Source organism: Rhinoderma darwinii, chromosome 5 (genome assembly GCF_050947455.1).
Source record: "Rhinoderma darwinii isolate aRhiDar2 chromosome 5, aRhiDar2.hap1, whole genome shotgun sequence".
NCBI classification, from domain to species: domain Eukaryota; kingdom Metazoa; phylum Chordata; class Amphibia; order Anura; family Rhinodermatidae; genus Rhinoderma; species Rhinoderma darwinii.
Window position 1 is genome coordinate 45,602,955 of NC_134691.1, and position 27,671 is coordinate 45,630,625.

Sequence of the window (27,671 nt, forward strand, 5' to 3'; positions counted from 1 at the left end):
GTATATGTAAGCTGGGCGGAGTACATCAGGGTATATGTAAGCTGGGCGGAGTACATCAGGGTATATGTAAGCTGGGCGGAGTACATCAGGGTATATGTAAACTGGGCGGAGTACATCAGGGTATATGTAAGCTGGGCGGAGTACATCAGGGTATATGTAAGCTGGGCGGAGTACATCAGGGCATATGTAAGCTGGGCGGAGTACATCAGGGTATATGTAAGCTGGGCGGAGTACATCAGGGTATATGTAAGCTGGGCGGAGTACATCAGGATATATGTAAGCTGGGCGGAGTACATCAGGGTATATGTAAGCTGGGCGGAGTACATCAGGGTATATGTAAGCTGTGAGGAGTACATCAGGGTATATGTAATATGTGCGGGTACATCAGGGTATATGTAAGCTATGTGGAGTACATCAGGGTATATGTAAGCTGGGCGGAGTACATCAGGATATATGTAAGCTGGGCGGAGTACATCAGGGTATATGTAAGCTGGGCGGAGTACATCAGGGTATATGTAAGCTGGGCGGAGTACATCAGGGTATATGTAAACTGGGCGGAGTACATCAGGGTATATGTAAGCTGGGCGGAGTACATCAGGGTATATGTAAGCTGGGCGGAGTACATCAGGGTATATGTAAGCTGGGCGGAGTACATCAGGGTATATGTAAGCTATGTGGAGTACATCAGGGTATATGTAAGCTGGGCGGAGTACATCAGGATATATGTAAGCTGGGCGGAGTACATCAGGGTATATGTAAGCTGGGCGGAGTACATCAGGGTATATGTAAGCTGTGAGGAGTACATCAGGGTATATGTAATATGTGCGGGTACATCAGGGTATATGTAAGCTATGTGGAGTACATCAGGGTATATGTAAGCTGGGCGGAGTACATCAGGATATATGTAAGCTGGGCGGAGTACATCAGGGTATATGTAAGCTGGGCGGAGTACATCAGGGTATATGTAAGCTGGGCGGAGTACATCAGGGTATATGTAAGCTGGGCGGAGTACATCAGGGTATATGTAAGCTGGGCGGAGTACATCAGGGTATATGTAAGCTGGGCGGAGTACATCAGGGTATATGTAAGCTGGGCGGAGTACATCAGGGTATATGTAAGCTATGTGGAGTACATCAGGGTATATGTAAGCTGGGCGGAGTACATCAGGATATATGTAAGCTGGGCGGAGTACATCAGGGTATATGTAAGCTGGGCGGAGTACATCAGGGTATATGTAATCTGGGCGGAGTACATCAGGGTATATGTAAGCTGGGCGGAGTACATCAGGGTATATGTAATCTGTGCGGAGTACATCAGGGTATATGTAAGCTGTGCGGAGTACATCAGGGTATATGTAAGCTGTGCGGAGTACATCAGGGTATATGTAAGCTGTGTGGAGTACATCAGGGTATATGTAAGCTGGGCGGAGTACATCAAGGTATATGTAAGCTGGGCGGAGTACATCAGGGTATATATAAGCTGGGCGGAGTACATCAGGGTATATGTAATCTGTGCGGAGTACATCAGGGTATATGTAAGCTGGGTGGAGTACATCAGGGTATATGTAAGCTGGACGGAGTGCATCAGGTCATAATAGGATGATGTAATAATGGGGTGAATGAATAATCCATGGATTGTTGTGGTCGCTTTGAACCAATCCTTTATGCACAGGCCGGGTTTTTGGGGTATTGTACAAAATATCTGCGCTCCAGTATTTCCTAATCTTTGACTTCTTCACTAGCCCTATAAGCAGCACAAGGCCCTAAAGTTTCCTCATCTCCGCTGCATCTACAGGGTCCACCTGTGGGGTCCAGCAAATGACGATGTGGGGTATTTAGTGAAATTCTACTGGACCTAAAAATTAGTCTGGGCCGTCATTTAGCATCATTGTGTTTTGAGAGTCATAACGTGTTATTTTTCAGTTGACGGAGCTGTGTGAGGGCACGTTTTTCGTGGAACGAGCTGTCATTTTTATTGGTTCTGTTTTGGGGTACATGCGATTTTTTTATCACTATTTATTCCATTTTTTGGGAGATGAGGAAACCAAAAAACAGCAATGCTAGCACGTTTTTTTTTTTTTTTACAGTGTTCACGTTATTCTGCGGGGCGCTACGATTACAGTGACACCAAATTTATAGTTTTTTTAAGTTTCACTACGTTCCCACAATAAAAATACTCTTTTCTAAAAAAAATCATGTTTTAGTGTCGCCATCTTCTGACAGCCATAACTTTTTTATTTTTTCGTTGATATCGCTGCGGGATGGCTTGTTTTATGCGTGACGAACTGTAGTTTCTATTGGTGCCATTGTGCGTTACTTGCAACTTTTTGATCACTTTTTAGTACATTTTTTTTGAGACAAGATGACCAAAAAATAAAATGCTGTCATTGTTTTTTATTAAAAAATGTTACGGTGTTCACCGTGCGGTAAAAATAATGTGATATTTTTATAGATCAGGCCATTCCGAACGCGGCGATATCTATTATGTATAGTTTTTTTTCAGGTTTTCATTTTTTTCTAATAATAGAGTTGATCAGGGAAAACAGGGCAAGTGTTGTTTTTATTATTTATTTATTATTTATTAACTTTTATTTATTTATTTTTCTTTCACATTTTTCACTTTTTCTTTTACACTGACCTGGGGACTTGAAGATCTGGTCTTCTGATCCCCACTACGATGCACTGCACTGCTTATGTAGTGCAGTGCATCGCAACGGTCATTCTTCATTTGACAGTTAGCGTATTAGGTCCTGCCTCGGGCGTCTTTGGCAACCAGGAAGCCTAGTAACGGCTTCCTGGTTGCCATAGCAACAATCGCTCCCTCCCTCTGTCAACCACTTCAATGCGGCGGACGTCATTGACAGCCGCATTGAAGGGGTTAAATGGCTGCGATCGCAGCGGCATGTCAGCTGTGTATAACAGCTGACAGCCGCTGAAGATAAAGCGAGCACAGCTCCTGTGCTCGCTTTATCTGCCGGGCGTAACTGTACGCCCGAGTGCGGGAAATCACTTGCTATTTGGACGTACAGTTACGACCGTGTGCAGGAAGGGGTTAAAGAGACTCGCACATGGGTTCATTCAGTTTCTCATTTCCATCTTATGATCAAACAGATCTGATATTTATAAAGATCCCTTCTAGGAAGAGAAAGCTACACCTGTGTCATGGAAAATGTGTTGGATACAAGTAAGGCTTCGTTCACATCTGAGTCGGGGCTCCGTTGATGGGTTCCCTCGGAGCTTTCCGTCAGGGGAACCCATGAACGGAATCCAAACAGAAACTATAGGTTGATTGATTTCAAAGGTGACTGATCCGGTGCAAACGGTTTCCGTGTGTCACCGTTGTGTAAGGGTTCCGTCGTTTTGACAGAATCAATACCGTAGTCAACTGCGCTATTCATTCGGTCAAGACAGAAGCCTTAAACAACGGTGACAAGTGGGAACCATTTACACCGGATCAGTCACCATTGAAATCAATGGTGATGCAAACGGAAACCTATAGTTTGTTTGGATTCCGTTCATGGGTTCCCCTGACGGAAAGCTCAGACGGACCTCATGAACGGAGTCCCGACACATATGAACGAAGCCTACATTTTTCTTTCGTGTGGGTCGTTTGTTTAGAAAGTGAGACAAGCCTGGGCAGAAGCTCAGCAAGGCAAATAATCGACTTACCACACACAGAAGCCACAGCACCACGTACAGCAAGTGGGTCTTGGAGAACAGATCCTGCCCAAACTTAATACACACGATTGCTTCAAGGAAGGCGATGGCTCTGTAAAATAAAATACAACCACCAATTATTTCTGAATTATATTTTATAGAGGAATTGGTGCCGGAGGAGGTTTTTATTGAACTAAATGAATGGATATGGCAGAATAGATTATTAGAATAACCCCAAATTATATTAACCCCCGTTCTGCCGATAGGTGCGCGTCTATCAGACATTTATGGTGTATCCTGTGGAGGCCCCCAGCAAACCGTGGCATCACACGTGGCGTATTTGCCTTGTATTTCTGCAGTGTAAAAATACTCTCCGGAAAACTTCACAACGTAACTCAATGAGAAAAATATTCCGCAACACAAGAAATGAGTAATCTGTCGTGGAATATTTTTCCCATTGGATTACATTGTAGAGTTTTCTGCAGCGTATTTTTATGCTGTGGAAATACGAGGCAAATACGCCACATGTGACTGACCCTAAGGATGCTGGCCAATGAAAACATTTACGGTCTACACTGATGATTGCATGAAGAGAATTTTAACCCTTCTTTGATCTGCACTCTTCCGTCAATGAGCGGTGTGACCTGGTCAGCAGTGATGGGACAGTGTCAGCCGGTGTAGTTTTGACAAGGGAATGATTATTTAAATGGTGCGCGCCACATTTATTAACAGTTTTAGATACTTTCTGCGCCACATTTGACAAGACATCATACAGCGTGCAGCACTTTTGATAAATTTAGCGCATCTTCTGACTGCCTCTTCTAAGCTTACACGGTCTAAAACATACACAGTATTAGTAAATCTGTCCCTTCATTTAACCAATTCTCAACCACTGGCTGTATAGAAATGTCCAGTGGTCGGGGTCCTTTAGCTGGCTGCCCGAGCGTCGGGTGCCTGGCAGTCCGTGACTGCCGCGGACCTTGAGGAAAACCTAAAAGCTGCCTTCACTGCTTCTGTCTTCACTGATCACTTCTACAAAGCTTCACATCACCGTCCACTGCGCTATGGATTCCGCCCAAAAAACAGAAACCTTACGGAATGGAGACAAGCGGAAACCATTTGCAACGGAAACGTTGCCATTGAAATCAATGGCAATGAAAACGGAAGCTATGAACGGAAGGGTGACGCTGAGGTGAACGCACCCGAATCTGGAGTCATTCATTCTCAATATACATGTAAGGGAAGTACTCACCCAAACACCCAACACTGTGTACCAACTCTCTTGCATTGTGTATCTGTAAGATATGCATAGTATTGCCTGGAAAATATAAAAAAGGAAAAATGGAAAGTAAAGAGCGACTCAGAGCTGTATATTACATTAAAGGGTGGTCTCCGATTAGAAAAACAAATCTATTTTTTTTTCCCCCAGAAACAGCACAGCTCTCATCCAGTCAATTCAAGTTAATAGGGCTGAGCTGCAATACCAGACACAGCCCATGGAGAAGAGTGGTGCTGTTTCTGGAAAAAGAAAAAAGCACAACCTTTTTGTAATCCTGGAGGAGATCCACAATAAGACCTACAGGAGGACGATAAATACTGTGACAGATGTGTGTGAATATATATATATACATACACACACACACACACTACAATTTTGATGCAGGGACGATTATTCTAATTACCCTTATGTACTGTATACAGCACCTTGCAAAATTGTTCACCCCCCATTAATGTTTTTCCTGTCTTGTTGAATTAAAATAGATTTTTTGGGGAGGTTTGTACCATTAGATTTATACAGCGCATGCCTATCACTTTGAAGGTGCTAAATAGTTTTTGTTTTTTTACTTTGACACAAACAAACAATAAAACCAAAAACTTGAACCCTTTCCCGCCACAGCCATTTTCCGGATTTTCACTTTTTTTTTTTCTCCCCTCCTTTCAAAAGTCGTAACTTTTTTATTTTTACATCAATATTGCCGTGTGATTGATTTTTTGCGGGACGAGTTGTAGATTTTCACATCACCATATAATGTAGTGGGAAATTGGGAAAAAAATATTTGTGAGGTGGAATAGGAGAAAAAAAAACAAAAAAAAAAAAACAGTGATTCCTCAATGTTTTGGGTGGTTTCGTTTTTACGGCGTTAAAAACGGCATGTTAACTTTATTCTGCGGGTCAATAAGATTACAGCGATACCAAATGTATTTTTATGTTTTACAAGGAAAAAACGGATTGCTACAAATAAAATTTGAGTTTTATCGCCATATTCTGAGAGCCTTAACTTTATTTTTCCGTCGATTTAGCGGTAGGAGGGATAATTTTTTTTTTTTTCAGAGAGAACGATACAGCTTCTTTGTATACAGGATATATAGAAGCTGTATCGTACAATTAAAAAAAAAAAAAATATGTTAATAAAAGTAAAATTTAAAAGTTGCATAGAAACACACAACATTTATTTAATGAAAAATAAATAAAAAAATTCAAAAAAATGCTTTCAAAAGGTGTACATAGTTATTAAGTATGAGGACAAACAGTCTTTAACAGATCATTCGTCCCCATGTATTTGCATCATGTCGTTCATTAGCGGATCTTTGCCCTGTTTACACAGGGCAGTGTTTGGGAAGGAGCGGTCATACAAATACTCGATCATTGACCTGTGTAAATGTTTCCTTACACCCGTTCTATAAGATGGAGCAAATGAACGATAGTCAATGTCTATAGTAAGACAGACAGAATTAAACAATAACGGCAATTGTTAACAATAATAGTCCATGGCTGACATAACTAGGGTTGTACAATGCATGGAAATATCTAGACTATTTCGATGCTGTGCACCCTCAAACGGATCAATACCGGGAATTCACGTATTTCAATACTAAGCTAGTAAGATGTGATGTGGCCGACGCTGCATTAATGTGCAGCGCGCCGGACATGAAGACCGAGAACATAACGAGCACACCGCAAAGCCATGTTATAGGTCTTCAGTATCTGACGCTCATTAGTGCAGCGAAGCCACATCACGCCAATTGCGCGATCAGGAACGGGGCAATGACTAATACACAGCTGCAGCCCCGCTCTAATGGTGGAGATCAGGGAAACCTCTGATCGCTGCCGTTATCCCCTTGAATGCCGCGATCAAAGCTGATCGCGGAATTTAAAGGGAAAATGAGAAAGGGGGACCCTCCTTTGATTGCATCACAGGGACTCCTTGTGACTCGATCGAGGGACATACCACATATGGACAGACAGCCCATGGTCCATTGAAGGACCCCAGGGCTGTCTGACAATATTTCCTGTTAGGGAATACTTCGGTATGTATGTAAAGAAAAAAAATAAAAAGAAAAAAACTGCTTTTTTTTCTGCAATTATGCCAAAATAAAAATGTATATAGATTAAACGATGAAGTAAACGTACCAAAAAACAAAGTCTCATACAGCTACGTCGAGCAAAAAATGTAAAAATAGAAAAAAGGTTTCTGTTCTTAAAGAGTCTCCGTCACCACATTATAAGTGCCCTATCTCCTACATAAGATGGGGGCGCTATAATGTAGGTGACAGCAGTGCTTTTTAAAAACGATCTATCTTTCACCACGTTATTAGCGATTTTATCTTTATGCTAATTACTTTCTTAATGGACAAGTGGGCGTGTTTTTACTATTGACCAAGTGGGTGTTGTACAGAGGAGTGTATGACGCTGACCAATCCGCATCATGCACTTCTCTCCATTCATTTACTCAGCGCATAGGGATCCTGCTAGATCACTATGTGCTGTCTTATACTGACACATTAACAATACTGAAGTGTTTAGACAGCGAATAGACATTTCTTCCAGCCAGGATGTGATGTCAATTCACAATCCCGACACTTCGTTAACGTTTCTGTGGTACTTACAGCAGAGCAAAGCGTAATCTCGCTGTAACCTGTCATTTACAGCGCGATCTCGCGAGATTCCGCTTGCTCTGCTGTAAGTACCACAGAAACGACATCCTGTCCTGGCTGGCTGGAATGTCTATTCACTGTCTAAACACTTCAGTAACGTTAATATGTCAGTATAAGACAGCACATAGTGAAAAACGCAGTGTCACTATGCGCTGAGTAAATGAATGGAGAGAAGTGCATGATGCTGATTGGTCAGCGTCATACACTCCTCTGTACAACGCCCACTTGGTCAATAGTAAAAACACACCCACTTGTCCATTAAGAAAGTAATTAGCATAAAGATAAAATCGCTCATAAAGTGGTGAAAACAGATTGTTATATTAAATAAAAAGCACTGCAGTCATCTACATATAGGAGATAGGGCACTTATAATGTGGCGACAGAGCCTCTTTAAGGCCAAAATTGGCCGTGCGCCTAAGTGGTTAACCCCAATTTTGCCATTTTCCCAGGAAAACGATGGGCGTCCCATATTAATGTGGGGCACGAGGGGTTATAAAATTTTGAACCTCCATGTGCCTCACATTAATAGTAATTAACCCCATCATGTACTTCAAACATTAACCCAATGTTGCCCATTATGAAAGTGAGGTACACGACGGGGTGAATTACAGTTAACATGGAGGTTCAAAATTCATCACACCGCGGGCCTCACATCAGACTTTATTTTTGGAATAACGTAAAGAACATGAGTTTTTTTTTCAAAGCATTTTCAATGAATAGAGAAATTTTGATATGCATTTGAAGCATTTTTAGCCTCCCATTGAATTCAATGTAATACATGAGGCGTAAAATGCCAAGAATGGACATGGCTTCATTTTTTACACGACTAGTGAGCTAATCAGTGTTTAATGTGTATTTCAACACCTAAAATGCACCAACATTTGTGTCAAAAACACTGTGTGAACAAGGCCGAATACAGAAAACTATCTAGATATATCCATTTACATTTTTTTTCTAGGTATTTATTATTCAAATCATTTCAAAATGAATGCCACAAAGTAAAATCTCACTGCGTCGCAGATTCTTCAATTTCATAAAGGGATTATCTTTAGAAATGTCATGTCTTTCACATCCATAAGTGTTAAAAACATGAAATTGTAATTCTAAGATCTCCAGGTGGGCATGAATGTGCTGGCTGGGAAGGTGAAAAGATATTCTGTGCCATTTCAATGAAAAGAACTCTTGCACATTACCTGACTGTCGGAGCGGTGATGATACCAATAAAGAGGATCCGGCACCAGCTCAGCGCGTGACTTGCTTGGAATATAAAGATATGTTTTAAGAAGAAAGTATTGAGCTCCGTCAGCTGGAAGGTGAAACAGACAAGGAAAGTTAGATTTAAAGTGAACCTTCACTTTTGGGCCAATTTTTCAGTAAAAAGGATTGAATTCAATAGTCCAAATAGATCTATAATAATGTCAGCCTCTTGGTGGGTCAGTTCTTATTGGTTTCCTATGTGCGCTTCCTGCCTAAACCCATTTCTCGACTCATATCATGGCATTGCCAGTTTGGTCCCTACTAACAATCATAAGTGGACAGGTAGCTTGGCATCATTTACTATAGTCCTCTGCTGCGACTGTGGTTATTTCCAGAATTGAGATGGCTATCGGATGTTGTTTTCTCCAGAACGGGAGGGCAGAAAAGAAAAAAAAAAAAAAGTGCCTAGTTAATGGATGATGCAGCAGATGCTATTGCAAAATCGCACTCTGTAATCTTCTAAGAGCGCCACGTGTCCACGGCTCCTTTTGGCACACGTCGTGGCTGTGACCATGTGGTACTTTTCAGCTAAACAGGGGTAGAGCTATAAATAAAGTATAGCTTTTGATTTTGAGTGGCACCCCGAAATCTTGCTGCATCACTAGTGGTTATTGCAGGGTGACAATTCAGCCAGCCATACATTTCTCCTAGAGGCCATTCAGATGAATTACATGGACATGCCGATTCCACCACAGCCCTAATAGAAAAGGTGGGTGGCACTTCTATCTAGCAACCGAGAGGTGATCACAGGGCACAGACGTAGGCTGTTTGAGTTCGTCATCTAACAACTCCAATGAGAAGACATACTAGTAATTCTTACCTGCCAAATGATCATGAACAAATACACTCCAGCCACTCTCTGAAATGAGGACTTGGGGTCAAACCAACGCACATAGATCCAGCTTGCTGGGGTAAATTGCAACACTGCCCTCTTTAATCTCCCCGTAGTTGTGTGAATGTCTCTGAGTGAGAAAGAAAGGCAGATTATATGTGCGGAAAAATATTACTGGTCATCAAGCTTTCCCAGATAGGTATTACAGAATAACATTTTTAACAATTAATGGAGAACCAATCATGAAGTAATGGACGACCAACATCTAAAACCCCTCTCAAATGCAGGTTTGCTATAAAAATTATCTAGAGTAATACAGTAAATAGCAGGAGGGGGATGTAGCTGCAGTTCTCTATCACTCTGAGACTACAAGCTGTGAGAGGAGGGAGGAGTAGAACTGCGGAGACATCTGATTGGCTCAGAGTTCAGCATCACACAAGGAAGAGCCCAGCTACAGAGGGAAGGAAGAAGACTTAAAAATACACGGTAAACCCCATACAGCCAACTAAGGAATGATTTATTTTTGTAATGATAGGTATTGCTTTTATACTATGGAAAAGGTAACATATTGACAGGCAGGCATAAAACACTGCACTAAATAAGTAGTGCAGTGTATTATGAAAGCAATCAAAGGATCGCATCTTCAAGTCCCTTGTGGAGCTAGTTAAAAAAAACTAACCACCACATAAAATCACAAAAAGCGTTTTTATTGTGCAAAAGTAGTAAAAAAAATAATAATCCCATAAATCAATATTTATCACCGATCCACAGGATTGGGGATAAATATCTGATTAATCGGGGTCCGAGTGATAGGACCCACACCGATCCCAAGAATGGGTTTACCTGACCATCCATGTACACCCCATACGAATAAAGCGGTACTGCGCATGCTCGCCCATCACTCCATTCACATTCTATGGGGCTGCCATAGGACAGGTGATAAACGTTAATCTTGGGACATCCCTTTAAGGCTAATACTAGCTACGTACTTGAGGGGTAAAAAAAAACCAAAAAGAAACAAAAAAAGTACTATCACTACTTGTAATACTGGCGATAGCTACGGTCATAGATGAACATTCTGTAAACGGAAGAGAGGGAATCTATAGATCTGCATGTAATTACAGAAGGCTATAAAGCTGACCGATGTAATAATATGATAGGGCTAATTACAGAAGGGGAAAAAAATAAAAATATATTCTAAAACTAAATTTAACACTACCGTCAGAGCCCCAGTCAGTAAATTGCACCGGACCTCAGTATAGTAAATGGGGTCGGCCGGGCACCATTGGTGCAGCGTGAAGAGAGCCAAACGGTTATACGTGTTAACCAATGTAAATACTCAGTAACATAAGGTTCTCGGAGTAGAATCATGCACGCCATCATTACAGTGCACCTCTATTTTTATCAATCTTCTGACATGCATGCACATCACGTTTCATTGATGTAAGAATTACCACTGTCAACATAGCTGGGAGATAGGGCTGGGCAATTATAACCGAAACCAAAATCACGATTAATTGAACATGTAACCTCGATTACGATTATTGGACGATTAAGGCCATGCCCCCTATTTGCATGCTACGCTATTGAATTAGTATTTATCCCCCTGAGACTGCTGTATACAATATACCCCTTGACACTGCCCCACACATGCCCCCATAGTGCACCCCACACATTAGAATGTCCTATAGCTGCCTCCACACAGTATAATGCCCCTGTAGATGCCCTCCCCACAGTATAATGCCCCCACAGCTCACGTCCGCACAGTATAAAATCTCCCATAGCTGTCCCCCACTCTGTAGAATGCCCCCACAGCTGCCCCCAATAGTGCCTTATAAAAATAATATACATATTCACCTAACCCCGCTCCAATAACGAGTGGAGGAGATCCCTCTGCTCCTCTGGTCTGTGCAGCTCGGCGCTGACAGGCGCAATAACGCCACTGTCTTGTGTCCACCGATACATAGTGAATGGTAGAGCAGAGACCTTACAGTCCCCTGCTCTACCATTGGGTTCAACTGTATCTGCGTCCTGAAGGTGCAGATACAGTTTAAACTGGGAGAAAATAAATTGATAAAACCGAAATTCGCAAGAAGACTATTAATTGCACTGAATTTCGATTAATTGCCCTACATTGAGATATACAAATTTTACAACAAAAAAATTGAAGGGCCAGGTGCTTTACAATTTCATTTAAAAGGGGTTTTCACATAGGATAGGTAATCATTTTCTGATCGCTAGGGGCTCCACTGCTGGGACCCCCACCGATCCTGAGAACGGGGGTCCCAAACATCCTTCTCATTACACTCCCCACAGTGAGGAGGAGCTACAAGCAGCGTTCGAGCATGTGCGCTACTGCTCAATTTCATGGTCTATGAAAATGACAGAAACAGTCAAGCAATGTAATCAGCAGTTTGTCCTATCCATGGACTTTGAAATTCAGCAGCAGCCGCTCCACTGAAGCTCCTCCACTCTTTGGGGAGCGCAGTGAATGAAGCGCGAGCGCATGCTCGACTGCCCCTCTATTCAATGTCCTCCTCACTGCGGGGGGTGCAGTGAGGAGGATCTGGAGGTTCAAAACCCCCGTTATCACAATTAGTGGGGGTCTGAGCAGTGGGGTCCCCAGCAATCAGAAAATTATCACCTATCCCCTAAACAGGTGATAATTTATGATTCTGGAAAACCCCTTTAAGTCAATAGAACTGCTGTTTACATAGCTCACCAATGTGGAACTCTTGTAATAAAAGTTGAGGGAGAATGGCGCTCAGTAGATCACTACCAGTCTTTTTACCCTGGAAATCAGCAGGGGCCCCAGCTACTGAACCTTTACTGATCCCATCTCATGATACTAAAGGAACACTTTAAAACAGGCCGACTTGTAAACATGCATTTTCACTTTAAGAACAAGACAATAAAGGTTGCCCCAAGGTTGGACCTACTTGAAACTCGCCCAATGATAAGTTCTCATCTCCAAAAAGCGACAGACCACCATGCCAAGCAGGATTCCACCGCCATTACATAAGAGGATGTCCAGAATAACTTGGTCCCACCAGCACTCAGCAAAATTAGGAAGAAGGTGCATAAAAAACAGCTGAATAAACGGGAAGGAGGGAACAGGTTACAAAGTTATGCTACTAGATCAGAGCCACAAAACATGTTGCACAGGCCCTCAACACACGCAAGACGTCGCTACACGGCAAGTATCCATTAATCTGCAGCATTCTGAGGTCTCCATAACCTCCACCCATTATACATAAGGCCACATCCACATCATCCCACAGAACGAGATCCCTGCTGCTGGACCCCCACAACTATCATGTCATTGAAGTATTCAACTGGAACATACCTTTAATTCCTAGTCCATCATTGCCAAGAACCGGAGGCTCCGTTCTTAAAGGGGATATCCACAGGACATGCCAAAAATGTGTGATAGGTGGGGGCCCAGCCTCTAGGACCAACCCATTGGGAGAACAAGGGTCCTGTGACTCCTGCTCTGGAATTCTGGTTAGGGCTACATGGCGATTTTAGTCATGCAACAAAAAAAAAATACAAAAAAAAAAAAAGTGCAATCTGTCTGACTTGCGTTTGCATAACTATTTTAAGATGCGATTTTGTTGCAAGTCGCATGTGATTTAGGCTTTGCAACATCCTAAAGACACCCCAAAAAAGAATCGCAGTCACACGCAACTTACATTAGAGTCTATGAAGGTTGTGCATAGAAAAATCCAGCAGGTTTGGATCTTTTTGTATTGTAGTGTCGGCTGCATTCAATTGTGTGTCAAAACGAGACCATATTCACCATTTTATTTGCGGTGTTGCAATCCTCATGCCGCGTGACCAAAGTCACTATGCAGCTCTAGCCTACGAGGAGAAGATGTGGGAGCCGGTCTGATGTTTCACACGTCCATATTACGTCTGCGGTTCTACTAAATTAAACATATATCACGATACGGTTCTATTGTAATCTAAGTTTGGTTCAGTAGAACCCTGAGCGATCAGGGGGTTGTGGACGAATGTGAACGCCAAAACGCAGCCATGTGAAACGGTGCAGCTCTAAATGGAAATACATACAGCATACTTGTAATAAATGCAAAGTTGTACTAAAAACGTCACATAATCGGATAGACAAACCCAGTAATATTAAACCACAGGCTTGCCTTATACTTCAATCTGTCTTTGGTCCCTTACCCAAGCAAGCATGAGGCTGCCCCGCTAACAGTGTGCCCTTTGGCAGTGGAGAGCAATGTAAGTGCTGCAGAGTTCTAGAAATGGAATGCCAAAGTAATAAAAGTGTCGCAGTCAGCACAAGGGATAGTCCCAAAAAACCCTTCTATGACATCGCCATTAAGTAATACCGCTATACAAACAGGCGGGAGATTGACTATGAAATCACACACTTACTTCTGTCAGCTCCCAAGTGATGCTAATAGTCCAGCATAGGCCGTAGCTACGGATCAGTAAGGCCTTCATAGCCCAGCCCCAGAAGTGGCCAAAAGCAAAGATATCAAAGTGACTAAGTATTCGTTCCCAGGTGATTACATGGCAATTAATGGCATATTCCTGTATAAAAGAAGACCATTTAGAAAAGCAGTCAAACCTTTTCATAAACATGTAAGCAAATAAAGTACAAAGTTCTCTTCCCCCTTACCCAGAATTCAACAAATGTCTGTGGAACAGTAGAAATTGACTTTTTGGGATATCTGTAGCGAGCTCCGATCATATGAAATCACAAGGATGACCATCGTCTGATATGCTCAGATAAGCCATTTTAAATAGCTATAAGCTATTACAGCAAATGGCGATGTTTTCTACTATGAGCAATCCATTTTGGGGTTCCCCAAAAACAAGCTGAACGAAGTCCTGCTCCTGGAACCCTCAGTGATCATCTAGAATCTATAGAGGAACCCAGCAAGTGTTCAATTTCCCTACAGCGCCACTGCAGGTGAAATGAAGCATTGCACAGTTCCCTTTGAAATCAATAGGCTGTATGTAGACTATGCGGATGTGCTGGATCCAACAAAGAGAAGAGGGGCTCATTGTAGTTACTTTAAACTCTGGCTAATAGATGTGATTCCCGCCTATCAGCTCAGAATTATCTAAACGGTTATCTGAAAATGGGCAACACCTTTAAACGTGAGACATGGACGCACAATATAAGCTTCATTATTACAACCTGCAATTTGTCCAGATCCATACAGAACTTTTCCATCTAGAATTAATGCTGTAAATAACGAGTATATAATCAGCCTAATGATTTCCCACCATAATATCAGCTTCTCTTGTCGCGTAACGCAGGTTTGGATCAAGCCAATACATGACGGATTTCACCTGCTCGAGGTTCAGGAAGAGCAGAAATACTAAAAACAGGAAATAAAGGACACTGAGGCCTAGAAGACAAAAAAAAAAAAAAACAGAACACAAAAACCATTAGAACAACAATTACACTATGCCAAAACTAAGTACAATAGAAAATATAAAAATACTACTTCAAAGAAAAAACTGCTCCAAAACTGCTGCTCTCGGTTTACTATATTAACTAGTGTTCGTACCTCTGCAGAGCCATAATATGATTTCAATGACTCTCTTTACTACCGGGCATCATAAACAGATTAGTTGGCAGAGGAAGGGAAAGGTGGCATCTTTCAATCCGCATTCCAAATATACACTTATATGGACAAAAATACTGGGGCCCCCTCCTTTCTTTCAATCATTTAATTCAGGGGTTACATTCAGTCCCACTGCCACAGGTGTATAAAGTCCAGCACCTCGCCTTGCAGTCGCCTTTACAGACATTGGTGAAAGAACGGGTCCGTCTAAAGAGATCACTGAATCCCAGCGTGGTCCTGTAATAGGACACCAGCGTTGTAACAAGTCAGTGGGTGGAATATCTAGGAGGGAAGAAATCTCACAATCAACTATGAGTCATATTATTACTAAGTGGAAGTGTTTAGGAACCACAGCAACTCCGTCTCAAAGTGGCAGACAACGTAAAGTTACAGAGCCGGGTCACCGCTGAGGCGCATAAAAAAAAGTTGCCAACGCTCTGCTGACTCGTGAGTTCCAAACCTCCTCTGGACCAACATCCACACAAAAACTCTGCCCCGGGAGCTTCATGGTTTTCAATGGCCAAGCAGCTGCACTCAAGCCTTACATCACCAAGCACAATGCCAAGCGTCGGATGGAGTGGTGTAAAGCTGCCCCTGGACTCTGGAGCAGTAGAAACGTGTTCTGTGGAGTGATGAATCACGCTTCTCTATCTGCCAGTTTCATGGACGAGTCTGGGTTTGGTGAGTACCAGGAGAACGTTACCTGCGTGACTGCATTGTGCCAACTGTAAACTTTGGAGGGGAGAGAATACTATGAAGTTGTTTTTCAGGGGTTGGCATAGGCCTCATGCACACGAACGCGCTTTTGCGGCCGCAATTCCCCCGAAAATCCACGGGAGAATTGCGGCTTCATTCATTCCTATGGGGCCATGCACACGACCGTGCTTTTCACGGTCCGTGCATGGCCCAGGAGCCCGTACCGCAGAAAGAACGGACATGCCTTATTACGGCCGTGTTCTGCGGTCCGGGCTCATTGAAAATAATGGCCGCGGCCATGTGCACGGCCTGCGATTTGCGGGCGGCTCGTAGCGGTCACTCCGTGGCCGGCCGACCCGAAAATCACGGCCGTGCACATGGCTACAGTCGTGTGCATGAAGCCTTAGTTCCAGCGAAGGGAAAACCTAATATGTTTCAGCATACCAAGACATTTTGGACAATCGTAGCTTCCAACTTTGTGGGAACAGTTTTGGGTTCGGCCCTTTTCTTTTCCAGAATGACTGTGCCCCAGTGTACAAGGTACATAAAGACATGGTTGGTGAGTTTGGTTGGAAGAACTTGACTGGCCGCATAAAGCCCTGACCTCAATCCCATCCAACACTTTGGGATGAACTAGAACGGAGATTGTGTGCCAGGCCCTCTTCTCCAATATCAGTGTCTGACCGCACAAATGTTATTCTGGATGAATGGGCAAAAATTCCCACAGACACTATACAAAATCTTGTAGAAAGTCTTCCCAGAAGAGGAGTGGAAGATGTTTTCCCTGCAGAGGTGGACCAACTCAATATTAATGCCCATGGATTTTGATTGGGATGTCATAAAAGCTCCTAATATGCGCTCCTAAATGTGTAGGTGTCCCAATACTTTTGTCCATATAGTGTACCTTCCATAGCGGAATTTATGGACTTCTTCATTTTGCAACTGCCTCCGAGGGTCCTCTCAGTTGGAGGTCTTAGATTGCCGGCTGCTTCTCATATACATCCAACCGAGAGTTGTACCTAAGCAATAGCACAACCGCTGAAGACGAGCGTACAAGTGATAAAAACGCTGAATTGACATTAGGAGGCATATTCTAGAAATTGTGGTGCTCGGTGCCACATTGTGTGAACAGGAATTTATTATTTTTTTAAGTCCTGTTCTTTACAATGAAAAATCTGGTTGCGGTGGTAAAATCAGCAACAACTAGAATAAGGGCTGTGGTAATGTGCCGTAGCGTACACGTAACGTTCGGTTTAAGTGCGAATTGCTGCAGTTTTGTGATGCGGTTCTTGACCAAATGCCAGGTGCGTTTCACCTGTACAAGATGCACAGCAAAAAAAATAAAAAAAAATGCATTGCAAAACCGTGGCAATTCAGATAAACTTTCGCCATGTGGTTGTTGGCCACGCAGCACTATACCGTTACATGTACAACCAGCTAGAATGTGCAGAGCAACCGATAGAGAACAGTGAGCAGGAAACGAGGCTGCGGGAAACAAACGAAACGCAAATGAAAGTATATTATTACAAATAATGTAAACCTACAACTTTAAAATACAAAACATAAAAGGTCCGCAGTAAGTGTAGCCATGATGCCTGTATACGTGGAAGTAAACAAGGGTTAACCACACGTAATTTCCATCCAGGCAGCGCAATGCCTCAGCAGATCGCGGGGCGGAAAGCCACAGGGTGAGTCATCTAACCATGTGAGTGATTATTTAGGACGTGGTCTGTTACCTAGGAACCACAGGGCTGGGGGCAAATAGTAACGGTTTGGCAAGCCCCAATAGATAGGATGCTAAAGTTTCATCTACAACAGCTGCCCTAAAGTCATGGATTTTGGGGTCATTTCAGGACAACTTCAGTGGATTGTCAATAGAGTATGGCACACCAGAATAAATCAAAAGGGGTTTTTCACGGGTCTGATAAAATCAAGTCTTTGGACTGAAATGTCTTTTCAAACCCTGAGTGCGGTAGAATATTACTATACGTTTACCCATATACCTTCCCTTTATACACGTCCTCTCCCATCCCTTGGTTGACGGACAAAGGTCTTTTTTCTACCGTACTAAGCACGTAAGCAGTTCTGACAAATATCACTTACCAAACACCATCCTCCATAGTGCCGGGTGCGGCCGCGTGAAGGGACCTGCAAAAAGGTCAAGAAAGACTCATGAGAAAACTCATCGCGGAGGGCTCTTCAGGATTCAAGTTCAACGCAAAAAAGTGACTTATTTATTGGTAAATTTTAAAGATCAGGTAAGGGCCTGTTCACATCAGCGTTGGCTTTCCGTTCCAGGGTTCCGTCGGGTGAACGCCACAACGGAAAGTCAGACTGAAACCACAGCTTCTGTTTCAGTCACCATTGATATCAATGGTGACGGAAATATTGCTAATGGTTTCCGTTCGTCACCATTCCGGCAGGTTTCCGTTTTAACGACTGAATCAATAGCGGAGTTCACCCCGACGGAACCCTGGAATGGAAAGCCATCGCTGATGTGAACAGGCCCTTTATACATACAGAAGTTGATGTCTATAGATCCACCATATACGAGCTGCCATCAGTATCTCAACGTGACAAGTTGAAGCTACGCTATAGAGAGGATCATGGCCTCAGCATGGCTGGTCAGACTACTGAAGATTGTGTTTATTTGGTTTTTGGACTTTTACAGATACTGTGTTTTTATTTGACATTCATTTAGGAGATAAATACAAATGGTTTTATTGTACTTTTAATATTTTTTTTTTGTACATTATTAAATCTTTTATTAAACTTATTTTTGTCACCCATGGGGACTTGAACAAGCGAATGTTTGAACGCTGGTCCAATGCACTGCAATACTTATGTATTGCAGTGCATCGTAATTTTTGGCAGGGCTTAATAGGAGCAGAAAGTGGCAGACCTGGGGGACTATACTAGGCGTTGCAGGGGCCAATGAAGTGACAGATGGGGCTGCCCCTTGTTTCTAATGGCTTAGATGCCGCGGTCACTAGCATCTAAGTGGTTAAATGGCCTGGGTTGGAGTGAACTCCGATCTCGGCCGTTACAGTGAAGCGTCGGCTGTAACATACAGCCAACACCTGCTGAGTATCGGGCGGATTCAGACACATTCCCCTCTACTTACAATTAGTGAAATGTCAGTAAGGGGTTAATCAAAACGGTTTGCAAAGTTACTTCATTTTATCCAAAAATGGCTGTAAATTTAGTCATAGCTGTTAAGAATAAGTCCATATTCACATGTTAAGGATTTTATCAGGATTAAGGGCGGATTCTGTACCTAAACTCTGACAGAATCAGCAACGCATGTGACTTGGGTATTTTACGCTCTCGAATGATTCTAAATCGGATTATCTCCACTGAATTACAATATGTGCGCGGGTCCACACGCCAACCACAGCAGGTGCCCCAGTTTCAGAGGTGGATCTTATATTTAGCCAACGACAAAACCGTACTGTGTGAACATGCCCCAAGAAATGAAGGATGGAATAGGAGTGAGAAAACAGCATCTCGAGGTTTCTAATCAGTGATTCTGCAGCTTCTGATCATAATGTGTCCAAGATCAGATCCGTATTTTTGCACACATGAAAATAATAAAAACATTTTAGATGTCACTAACAGACAAATGGATGTAACCGGGATAAAGACGTAACAAACCTAATACGGAGGCTTGAGATACTCCATTTTTCTATAAACTAATGGGTTGGAAATGTCCCCTCTGCAGGTTACTCGTGATATTAGGTTTCAACATTCAATGGTGCAATGTCCGCCATGCCAGAGTAAACCTGGATTATATTGGCATAGTGTATATAAAGGATTGAGGTTTGCCCATCTGACATTCGGTCGGGCACCTGCACTTACAGGTAGTACAAAGCTGTTGTGGTACTGAGCCAGGGGCAACACTGGAAGTACGGTATACCGGTGCTCAATGCTCTTGGCTTCGGGTATAAAAAAATAAATGCATCAAACATAGCACTGTGTGAACACGCACTGGAACATTTTATTTTTGAAGTCATAGGATGAGAATAGAACACACGGGGCGGGTTGTGGTTAAAAAAAACTCAACAGGTTTCAAATACGTAATATGAATGAGATTGATTTATTTTTTATTCACTCACTTGCATGTTAGGCTATGTTCACACTGAGTTTTTTTGCAGGCAGAAAATTCTGCCTCAAAATTCCATTTTGAGGCAGATTTTGATCTGCCTGCATGCGCCATTTGCCAGGTTTTCCGAGGCGTTTTTCACCAGCAGCCATTGAGCGCCAATGGGCAAAATGCCGCAAAATACGCTTTCTCTGCCTCCCATTGAGGTCAGAGACGTAAACGCCCGAAGATAGGGCATGTCGCTTCTTTTTTCCACGAGAATTTTTTTTTTTTCCCCGCGAGCGGAAAAACAAACACCTCCGCTTCCCATTGAAATGGGGGGCATTTTCAGACTTTTTTGGCGAGTTTTCCGCGTCAAAAAAACTCTGTGTGAACTGGGCCTTAGGCTCTATTCAGACTGTGTTTGAGCCCTTTATTTGGTATATACACCAAATGTATTCTTAGGGCTTCATTCACCCAATGGAGGCCAAAGAAGTGTCCTTTTGGCTTCGGTCGGGCTGGTATGCCATTGTTTTTTTTGCAGTATAGAAAAGCGTAGGGCAGTGGCATACGCCAGAGTCTTCCATCAGAGGTATGTCAGGCAATACCCCAGATGCATACATCTGATGTAGGGCTCAAACGCAGTACGAATAGAGACTAACACGTTTCCGGAGGGAACAGACAGACAATGAAAGGTACGTTACCATTGGGGAAGGCTAAGACGCTGATAATTAGGAAGAAGAAGATGACGGACAGGATTCCTCTCCATATATTGTCTTCTGGGCTTGTGTCTTCCCTAGAAAACATACAAAGATTAGAGCAACAATAGGTCAAATGCAATCCTTACTGCCCTCAACAAATGATGGGGATCGGTCACCAGACCAAAAGAAAGAGGTTTCTCCCTAGAGACATGGCGTGTACCCCCTGGGATACATGTATCTTAGGTTAAGAACCTTGGATCTAGAGCATAGTCAGAGGTTGCAATGAGGTCAGGTGACTGGACAGGTCCACTCCCGGATCGGCACTTAGCCCGCCGCCTCATTCACTAGTAGAGATGTCACGATACCAGAATTTGGACTTCGATACCGATACTTTGTGTAGTATTGCGATTTCGATACCAAAACGATACTTGGCCTACAGTAATAAAAAAAAAAATCTTACATTTTCTGATGTGAGGTGCGAGGCGTGATGAATTTTGAATGTGCCTCACATTAATAATAATTAACCCCATCAAGTTTCTCATTTATAATGAGTTAATGTGTAAGGTACATCAAGGGGTTAATTACTATTTATCACACCTCGTGCCTCACATCACATAAGTGATAGAAAGCAGTTTTTATTTTATTTTTTTACAGCGTACACATCATAAATGACGCAAACAAATTGTTGTGCCGGTTATTACGGCCGCGCCAATACCGAATGTGTGTATATTTTATGTATTGAGACTTATTTTAATTCTTTATTGTAAAAATAGTGTATGTGTATATTTTTTTATTTAACATTACTTTGTTTTTACTTTTATTTTTAAACTTTAATGTACTGGCATATATCTATATGCCAGTACATTAGCCTGTGTACGGATAGTACACAGGCAGTTGTTAGGACACACTTAACTATATAGATGCAAGAAAAACACAGTCTTAGAGCCAATATATATCAAAGAGTATCAAAAAAGGTTCTTTATTCAATATATATAACAACAAACACTTAAAACTGTATATGACAGGAGAAACTCAATGTAATGTCAACACAGCGATATATCAGGGAAACCCAGATTATAGGTAGTAAACCATTAACCAATATGGATTTACAGGCAAGAGTATCATTAGTTAGAGAGTGCAGTGCAAGTATTATTGCTGCTACAGGGCCAAAGGATCCTGACAAAAAGCATGAATATACTAAAGAGATAAAGGTAAGCCATCCCCTGAAACTCCAGGAGTAGGCATGATAATCGTACCCACCGGACATGCGCACCGCACTTGAATATTATATCGACATCAATTTGGTTAGAGTGAACTAATCGCAATACAAACATATAAATAGATGTCATGTTATATATTTACCTGTCCACATCTGTTCTGCGCTGTCCAATGGGGTGCGCGCTCCTGACGTACGCGGCCGGGACTGTGGCTGGCCGCGCCCGCTCCTCTTTCAGTGCGGTGCGCATGTCCGGGTCTCTCAGTACGCGTCTGGAGCCCGGATGTGCGCCGCAGCACTGGAGGGCGGAAGTGGGGCTTGCCACACTTCCGGCTGCGGCGTCGGATGCGCGCCGTACACCTTTTGGCGAGGCAGAACGTACATAACACACACCTGGGTCACTTATAGAAGGGGTATATAGAGGGTGCTATTGGACATACATACCACTCCCCCTTGAGGAAGCGAATAGTCGCGAAACGCGCGCCGGGGCGCACACACCGATCGTCAGGGAACTCATCAAGACTTTATATGGGTAAGATTATCATGCCTACTCCTGGAGTTTCAGGGGATGGCTTACCTCTATCTCTTTAGTACATCCATGCTTTTTGTCAGGATCCTTTGGCCCTGTAGCAGCAATAATACTTGCACTGCACTCTCTAACTAATGATACTCTTGCCTGTAAATCCATATTGGTTAATGGTTTACTACCTATAATCTGGGTTTCCCGGATATATCGCTGTGTTGACATTACATTGAGTTTCTCCTGTCATATACAGTTTTAAATGTTTGTTGTTATATATATTGAATAAAGAACCTTTTTTGATACTCTTTGATATATATTGGCTCTAAGACTCTGTTTTTCTTGCATCTATATATATATATATATATATATATATATATATATATATATATATATATATACACACTATAGAGTTGCCTTAACACTAATAATGGGAGGATGTTTCTTGGAACAATACCTAGCCCAATAACCTTGCTAGCCTCTGGAAACTATTGGTTATAATGACACACTTAACTATGCCCAAACAACAGGAAATATGGTAAGACAGTCCTGGGGTCCTTCAATGGCTGTCTGCCCATATCCCTCAATCCCCCCTCCTGAATGCTGCAGTCAGCATTGATCGCAGCATTCAGGAGAATAGCGGTGGAGAGGAGAGGTTTCTTTCATCTCCGCCAATATAGAGCGGGGCTGCGGCTGTGTAATACAGCCATTGCCCCGCTCCTGACAGGAAGTGCGCGCGGTCAGCATGAGGTGATGCGGCCGGTGCTGCACTAATGAGCGGTGTTCAGGCACTGAAGACGTGGAGGTGTTTTGTAGTGCAAACACCATGTTCGGTCTGCAGTGCCGGCAATCATTAGTGCTGCGCCGGCCGCATCATCCTGACCCCGCGCACTTGTTGTCAGGACTCAGGAGCAGGGCATTGGCTGTGTTACACGGCAGCAGCCCCGCTCTCATACATTCATGTCTTACTATACTGGGATTTGCGGCCGCACAGCTCAGTATCGAAATACATGAAATAACGGTAACGAACCGTTTGGGGATGCAAAGTATCGAAGTTTCGATGCATCGTGCATCCCTATTCACTAGTACTATTTGGCTCTATCCACCTTCCTCCTGCTCCTAAAATGTAGAAATTTAGCTGAAGCCTCATGTAGAGTTGGAAGCGAAATGCATTTGCTGCGAGCCGCGGCCTACTCAGACAGGCCACACCAAAGAGAAGCAGTTCCAGCCATCACATTAGGGGGGAGTTTGTTAAATGTTTGACCACATATAGCAGGGTAATTTTTAAGTTGATCATTTTGTATGGCCCACGAATGATGTTCTAAATATCCAAATGGCCTTGGCAGAAAAATAGGTTCCCCACCTGTGGCTTTAGGGTATCACTTTTGATTCCTGACCCCAGGGAGGAGGCAGCTGGGGCAGGGGCCACTTCTATGCCCAGATAGCTGAGGGGGCGGAGGAAAAATCGGGAGAAGGAAGCTTCATCCGCATTTGGTTACAAACCTGATCATGCCCGGTGTCATACTCCCTTATTTTATTCCAATCACTCCCATCTGCAACTCTTCTCCTGTGCTGCAGCACTTCTGTAGAACTCCCTGCCCCGTACCACAAGGCTTGCTCCTAACGCTCCCAGTTTTAAGCGTGCCTTAAAAACCAAATTTCTTCAAGGAGAGAAATGCCACATATACATAGTCCATATACTACCTCACCTGGTCACAAATATCTCAACTCCACACTGCTATAATCTCGACCAGCTACCCTTGTTGCATCACTCTGCATGTTATATCCGTGTTAGCTCAAATACTGGCTGGACGACAGGTTCATGAAACTTTAACACAGCAGTCAGCGCCTCACAACTGACTATTGTGTTACTTTTACCATTCCAGATTGTAAGCTCTTATGCGGTTACAGGCCCGTAGAGGTAGTGACTGTCATGGGGCATACAGGAGGAGAGATCCACGGTGTTGCCAGCGGTTATGGCGTGGAGCTAAACTAGGAAGTGGAGACTAAGGCCTCATGCACATGGTCCGTGATTACGGCACAGACGGCCGCGGAGCGTCATCCGCAAATAAGAGACAGGGCACACGTTGATTTCAATAAGCCTGGACCGCAAATGCGGCCCATATAATGACTTGTACTATTTTTTTGCGGTCCGGGCTCTGGGCAATACACGGTCCGTGTAAACCAGTCGTGTGAATGGGGCCAAAGCATTGAATTGGTCTGCAATTCAGCCTAATTTTTGCGGGTAAATTGCGGGCGCAAAAACACGTTGGTGTGCATGAGGCGTTGGCAGCTAGTATCCCCAGAGTAATCTATGTTGGCAGTGGCTCACAGATAGGGCGAGGTACAATCACAGCAGGCAAGATGCAGCCCGGCATTAGCGTAGGTGCGGGCAGATCGCAGACGTTCACTCACGGGTCAGCGAAGCTACATACACCAATCATCCAGCTTCTTCCCCTCTCCCCCGTTATGGGTATTACGCACCCGTGTTGTATGACTAGGATACAGGGAAGTTTCCGAAGTGAAGTACCAATGAAGAACTTCAATGGCAAATATATTAGGAAGGTTTTTTTCCCATACAGGTTCTTGGGGGTTTTAAAATATCCCAATTCTCAGCCAACCACATTAGCAGTTAGTGAGCCGGGGTTTACACACGACCATTTATAAATGACCCTCCTTGCAAATGAATTACGCGGAGTGCAAGCTACTGCGATTCCTCCATTAGCTGTGAACATTACCTCAATAAGGCTGGGTTCACACGACCACATTAACGTCCGTAATGGACGGACGTATTTCGGCCGGAAGTCCCGGACCGAACTCAGTGCAGGGAGCCGGGCTCCTAGCATCATAGTTATGTACAATGCTAGGAGTCCCTGCCTCTCCGTGGAAGTACTGTCCCGTACTGAAAACATGATTACAGTACGGGACAGTTGTCCTGCAGAGAGGCAGGGACTCCTAGCATCGTACATAAATATGATGCTAGGAGCCCGGCTCCCTGCACTGTGTTCGGTCCGGGACTTGCGGCCGAATTACGTCCGTCAATTACGGACGTTAATGTGCTCGTGTGAACCCAGACTAAGGGTATGTTCACGCGACAGCGTCCGTAACGGCTGAAATTACGGGGATGTTTCCGCCTGAAAACATCCCCGTAATTTCAGCCGTAACGGCATGTGCAGGCGCTTGAACGCCGCGTCCATTACGGACGTAATTGGCGCTGCTATTCATTGGAGTCAATGAATAACGGCTCCAATTACGGCCAAAGAAGTGACAGGTCACTTCTTTGACGCGGGCGTCTATTTATGCGCCGTCATTTGACAGCGACGCGTAAATATACGCCTCGTGTGAACAGACAAACGTCTGCCCATTGCTTTCAATGGGCAGATGTTTGTCAACGCTATTGAGGCGCTATTTTCGGACGTAATTCGGGGCAAAAACGCCCGAATTACGTCCGTAGTTAGTGCGTGTGAACATACCCTAACACCGATCAGAGCCGGACGCAGGAAGGCTCGTCAATCCTACACTGACCACTATCATCGATCACCACAGGGTGGCGTGTCAAGCATTTGTACAATACATATCCTGCTAAGTTCAGATTCAAAAGTGGCAGCCAATGTAGGATTATTGCTGAAGGAAATGTTATATAAACCACCGATGGTCTGTAAAATTGCTGCTTAGAAATGAGGCTTAAAAGCAAGTATGAAAAGCTTCCCCTGCAAAATCCTATTATCAGTCAGTCACATACGTGGAAAGATTACAGCGTTACCGGCCAGTTATAAGACACAATCGAACAATGTAATCCTACCGACAGAATGAGGAAAAATAACTCCGGCTCTGCCATGACCTTTCCACAAAAAATAAATAGGTGTGATATTCACTGGAGCTAGGGATTGCCCAATTGGAGCAACAGTTTTTACTTACAGCTCCCCCAACCAGGAGTTGCTCACAGGGGATCCAACCGCTGCGGTTGTGGAGCCGGGAATCTGCCTGCACATTGTAATACTCAGCACCCTGTTAGATGAATCCTGGTCGCACCAAATCTGCTAGGTCAAGGGCTGCTCCTTACAGGGTAACTAAATATTCAACAAACTTCTGACATGTCATAGTGACATGTCAGACGTTTGGATTGGTGGCGGTCCGAGCACTGAGACCCCCACCAATTGCTAAAACGAAGCGGCAGAAGCGTTCGTGTGAGCTCTTAGCCGCTTTGTTTCTGTTCGGCTTTTTCCGGAAATCAATATATCGGAGTACGGGCACAATAGAAAGTCTGAGCAAGTACCCGGATACACGGGCTTTCCGGAAAAACAGAAACTACGCGACGTTCACACGGAGCATTTTGACGATTTTTTGGGCACGGAAACCGCTCCGCAAAACTCGTCAAAAAACGTCCGAAATTGCCTCCCATTGATTTCAATGGGAGGCAGTTTTCTCCCGCGAGGCGTCATGCCCTATCTTCGTGCGGTTACACATCTGACCTCTCAATGACATCAATGGGAGGCAGAGAAAGCGTATTTCGCTGAGTTTTTTGCCCGTAGCAATCAATGGCCGCGAGAAAAATACGCGTAGAAAAACGCAGCAAACGGTGTGCAGGCAGCCCTGTTCACACTGAGTTTTTTTGCAGGAGGAAAATTCTGCCTCATAATTCGGTTTAGGATTTTGAGGCAGATTTTGACCTGCTTGCACACCGTTTGCCGCGTTTTTCGCTCGCTCCCATTGAGTGCTACGGGCAAAAAACGCAGCGAAATACGCTTTCCCTGTCTCCCATTGATGTCAATGGAAGGTCAGAGGTATAAACGCCCGAAGATAGGGCATGACGCTTCTTTTTACCGCGAGACTATTTTTCCGCTCGATGTAAAAAAACGCCTCTGCCTCCCCATTGAAATCAATGGGAGGCATTTTCGGGTGTTTTGTTGCGCATTTTCCGACGCGGTTTCCACGTCAAAAAAACTCAGTGTGAACAGGGCCTAAGAGCTCACACGAGCGCTTCGGACACTGTTTTATCGATCGGTGGGGGTTTCAGTGCTCAGACCGCCACCAATCAAAACTTCTGACATGTCACTACGACACGTCACAATTTTGTTGAACATTTAGTTACCCTTTAAAGAGAATCTCTCCTTTTTAGAAGGCTGTTACACAGCTGCAACACCTAAACCTCCCAATTCTACCGAAGTGA

At 43.6% G+C, this 27,671-nt stretch overlaps 1 protein-coding gene across 1 annotated transcript in view; it reads right to left on the minus strand.

Moving 5' to 3' along the window:
* Nucleotides 1-27,671, minus strand: part of PTDSS1 (phosphatidylserine synthase 1) — a 48,375-nt gene that overhangs the window by 17,937 nt on the left and 2,767 nt on the right. Inside the window, exons 2-10 of the mRNA XM_075828021.1 lie at nt 20,769-20,860; nt 18,087-18,131; nt 14,944-15,068; nt 14,083-14,241; nt 12,621-12,772; nt 9,670-9,811; nt 8,786-8,898; nt 4,909-4,974; nt 3,669-3,768 (exon numbers count right to left, since the gene is read on the minus strand). Of these exons, the coding sequence (XP_075684136.1) occupies nt 3,669-3,768; nt 4,909-4,974; nt 8,786-8,898; nt 9,670-9,811; nt 12,621-12,772; nt 14,083-14,241; nt 14,944-15,068; nt 18,087-18,131; nt 20,769-20,860 (994 nt within the window). The remainder of the gene's footprint in view (nt 1-3,668; nt 3,769-4,908; nt 4,975-8,785; nt 8,899-9,669; nt 9,812-12,620; nt 12,773-14,082; nt 14,242-14,943; nt 15,069-18,086; nt 18,132-20,768; nt 20,861-27,671) is intronic.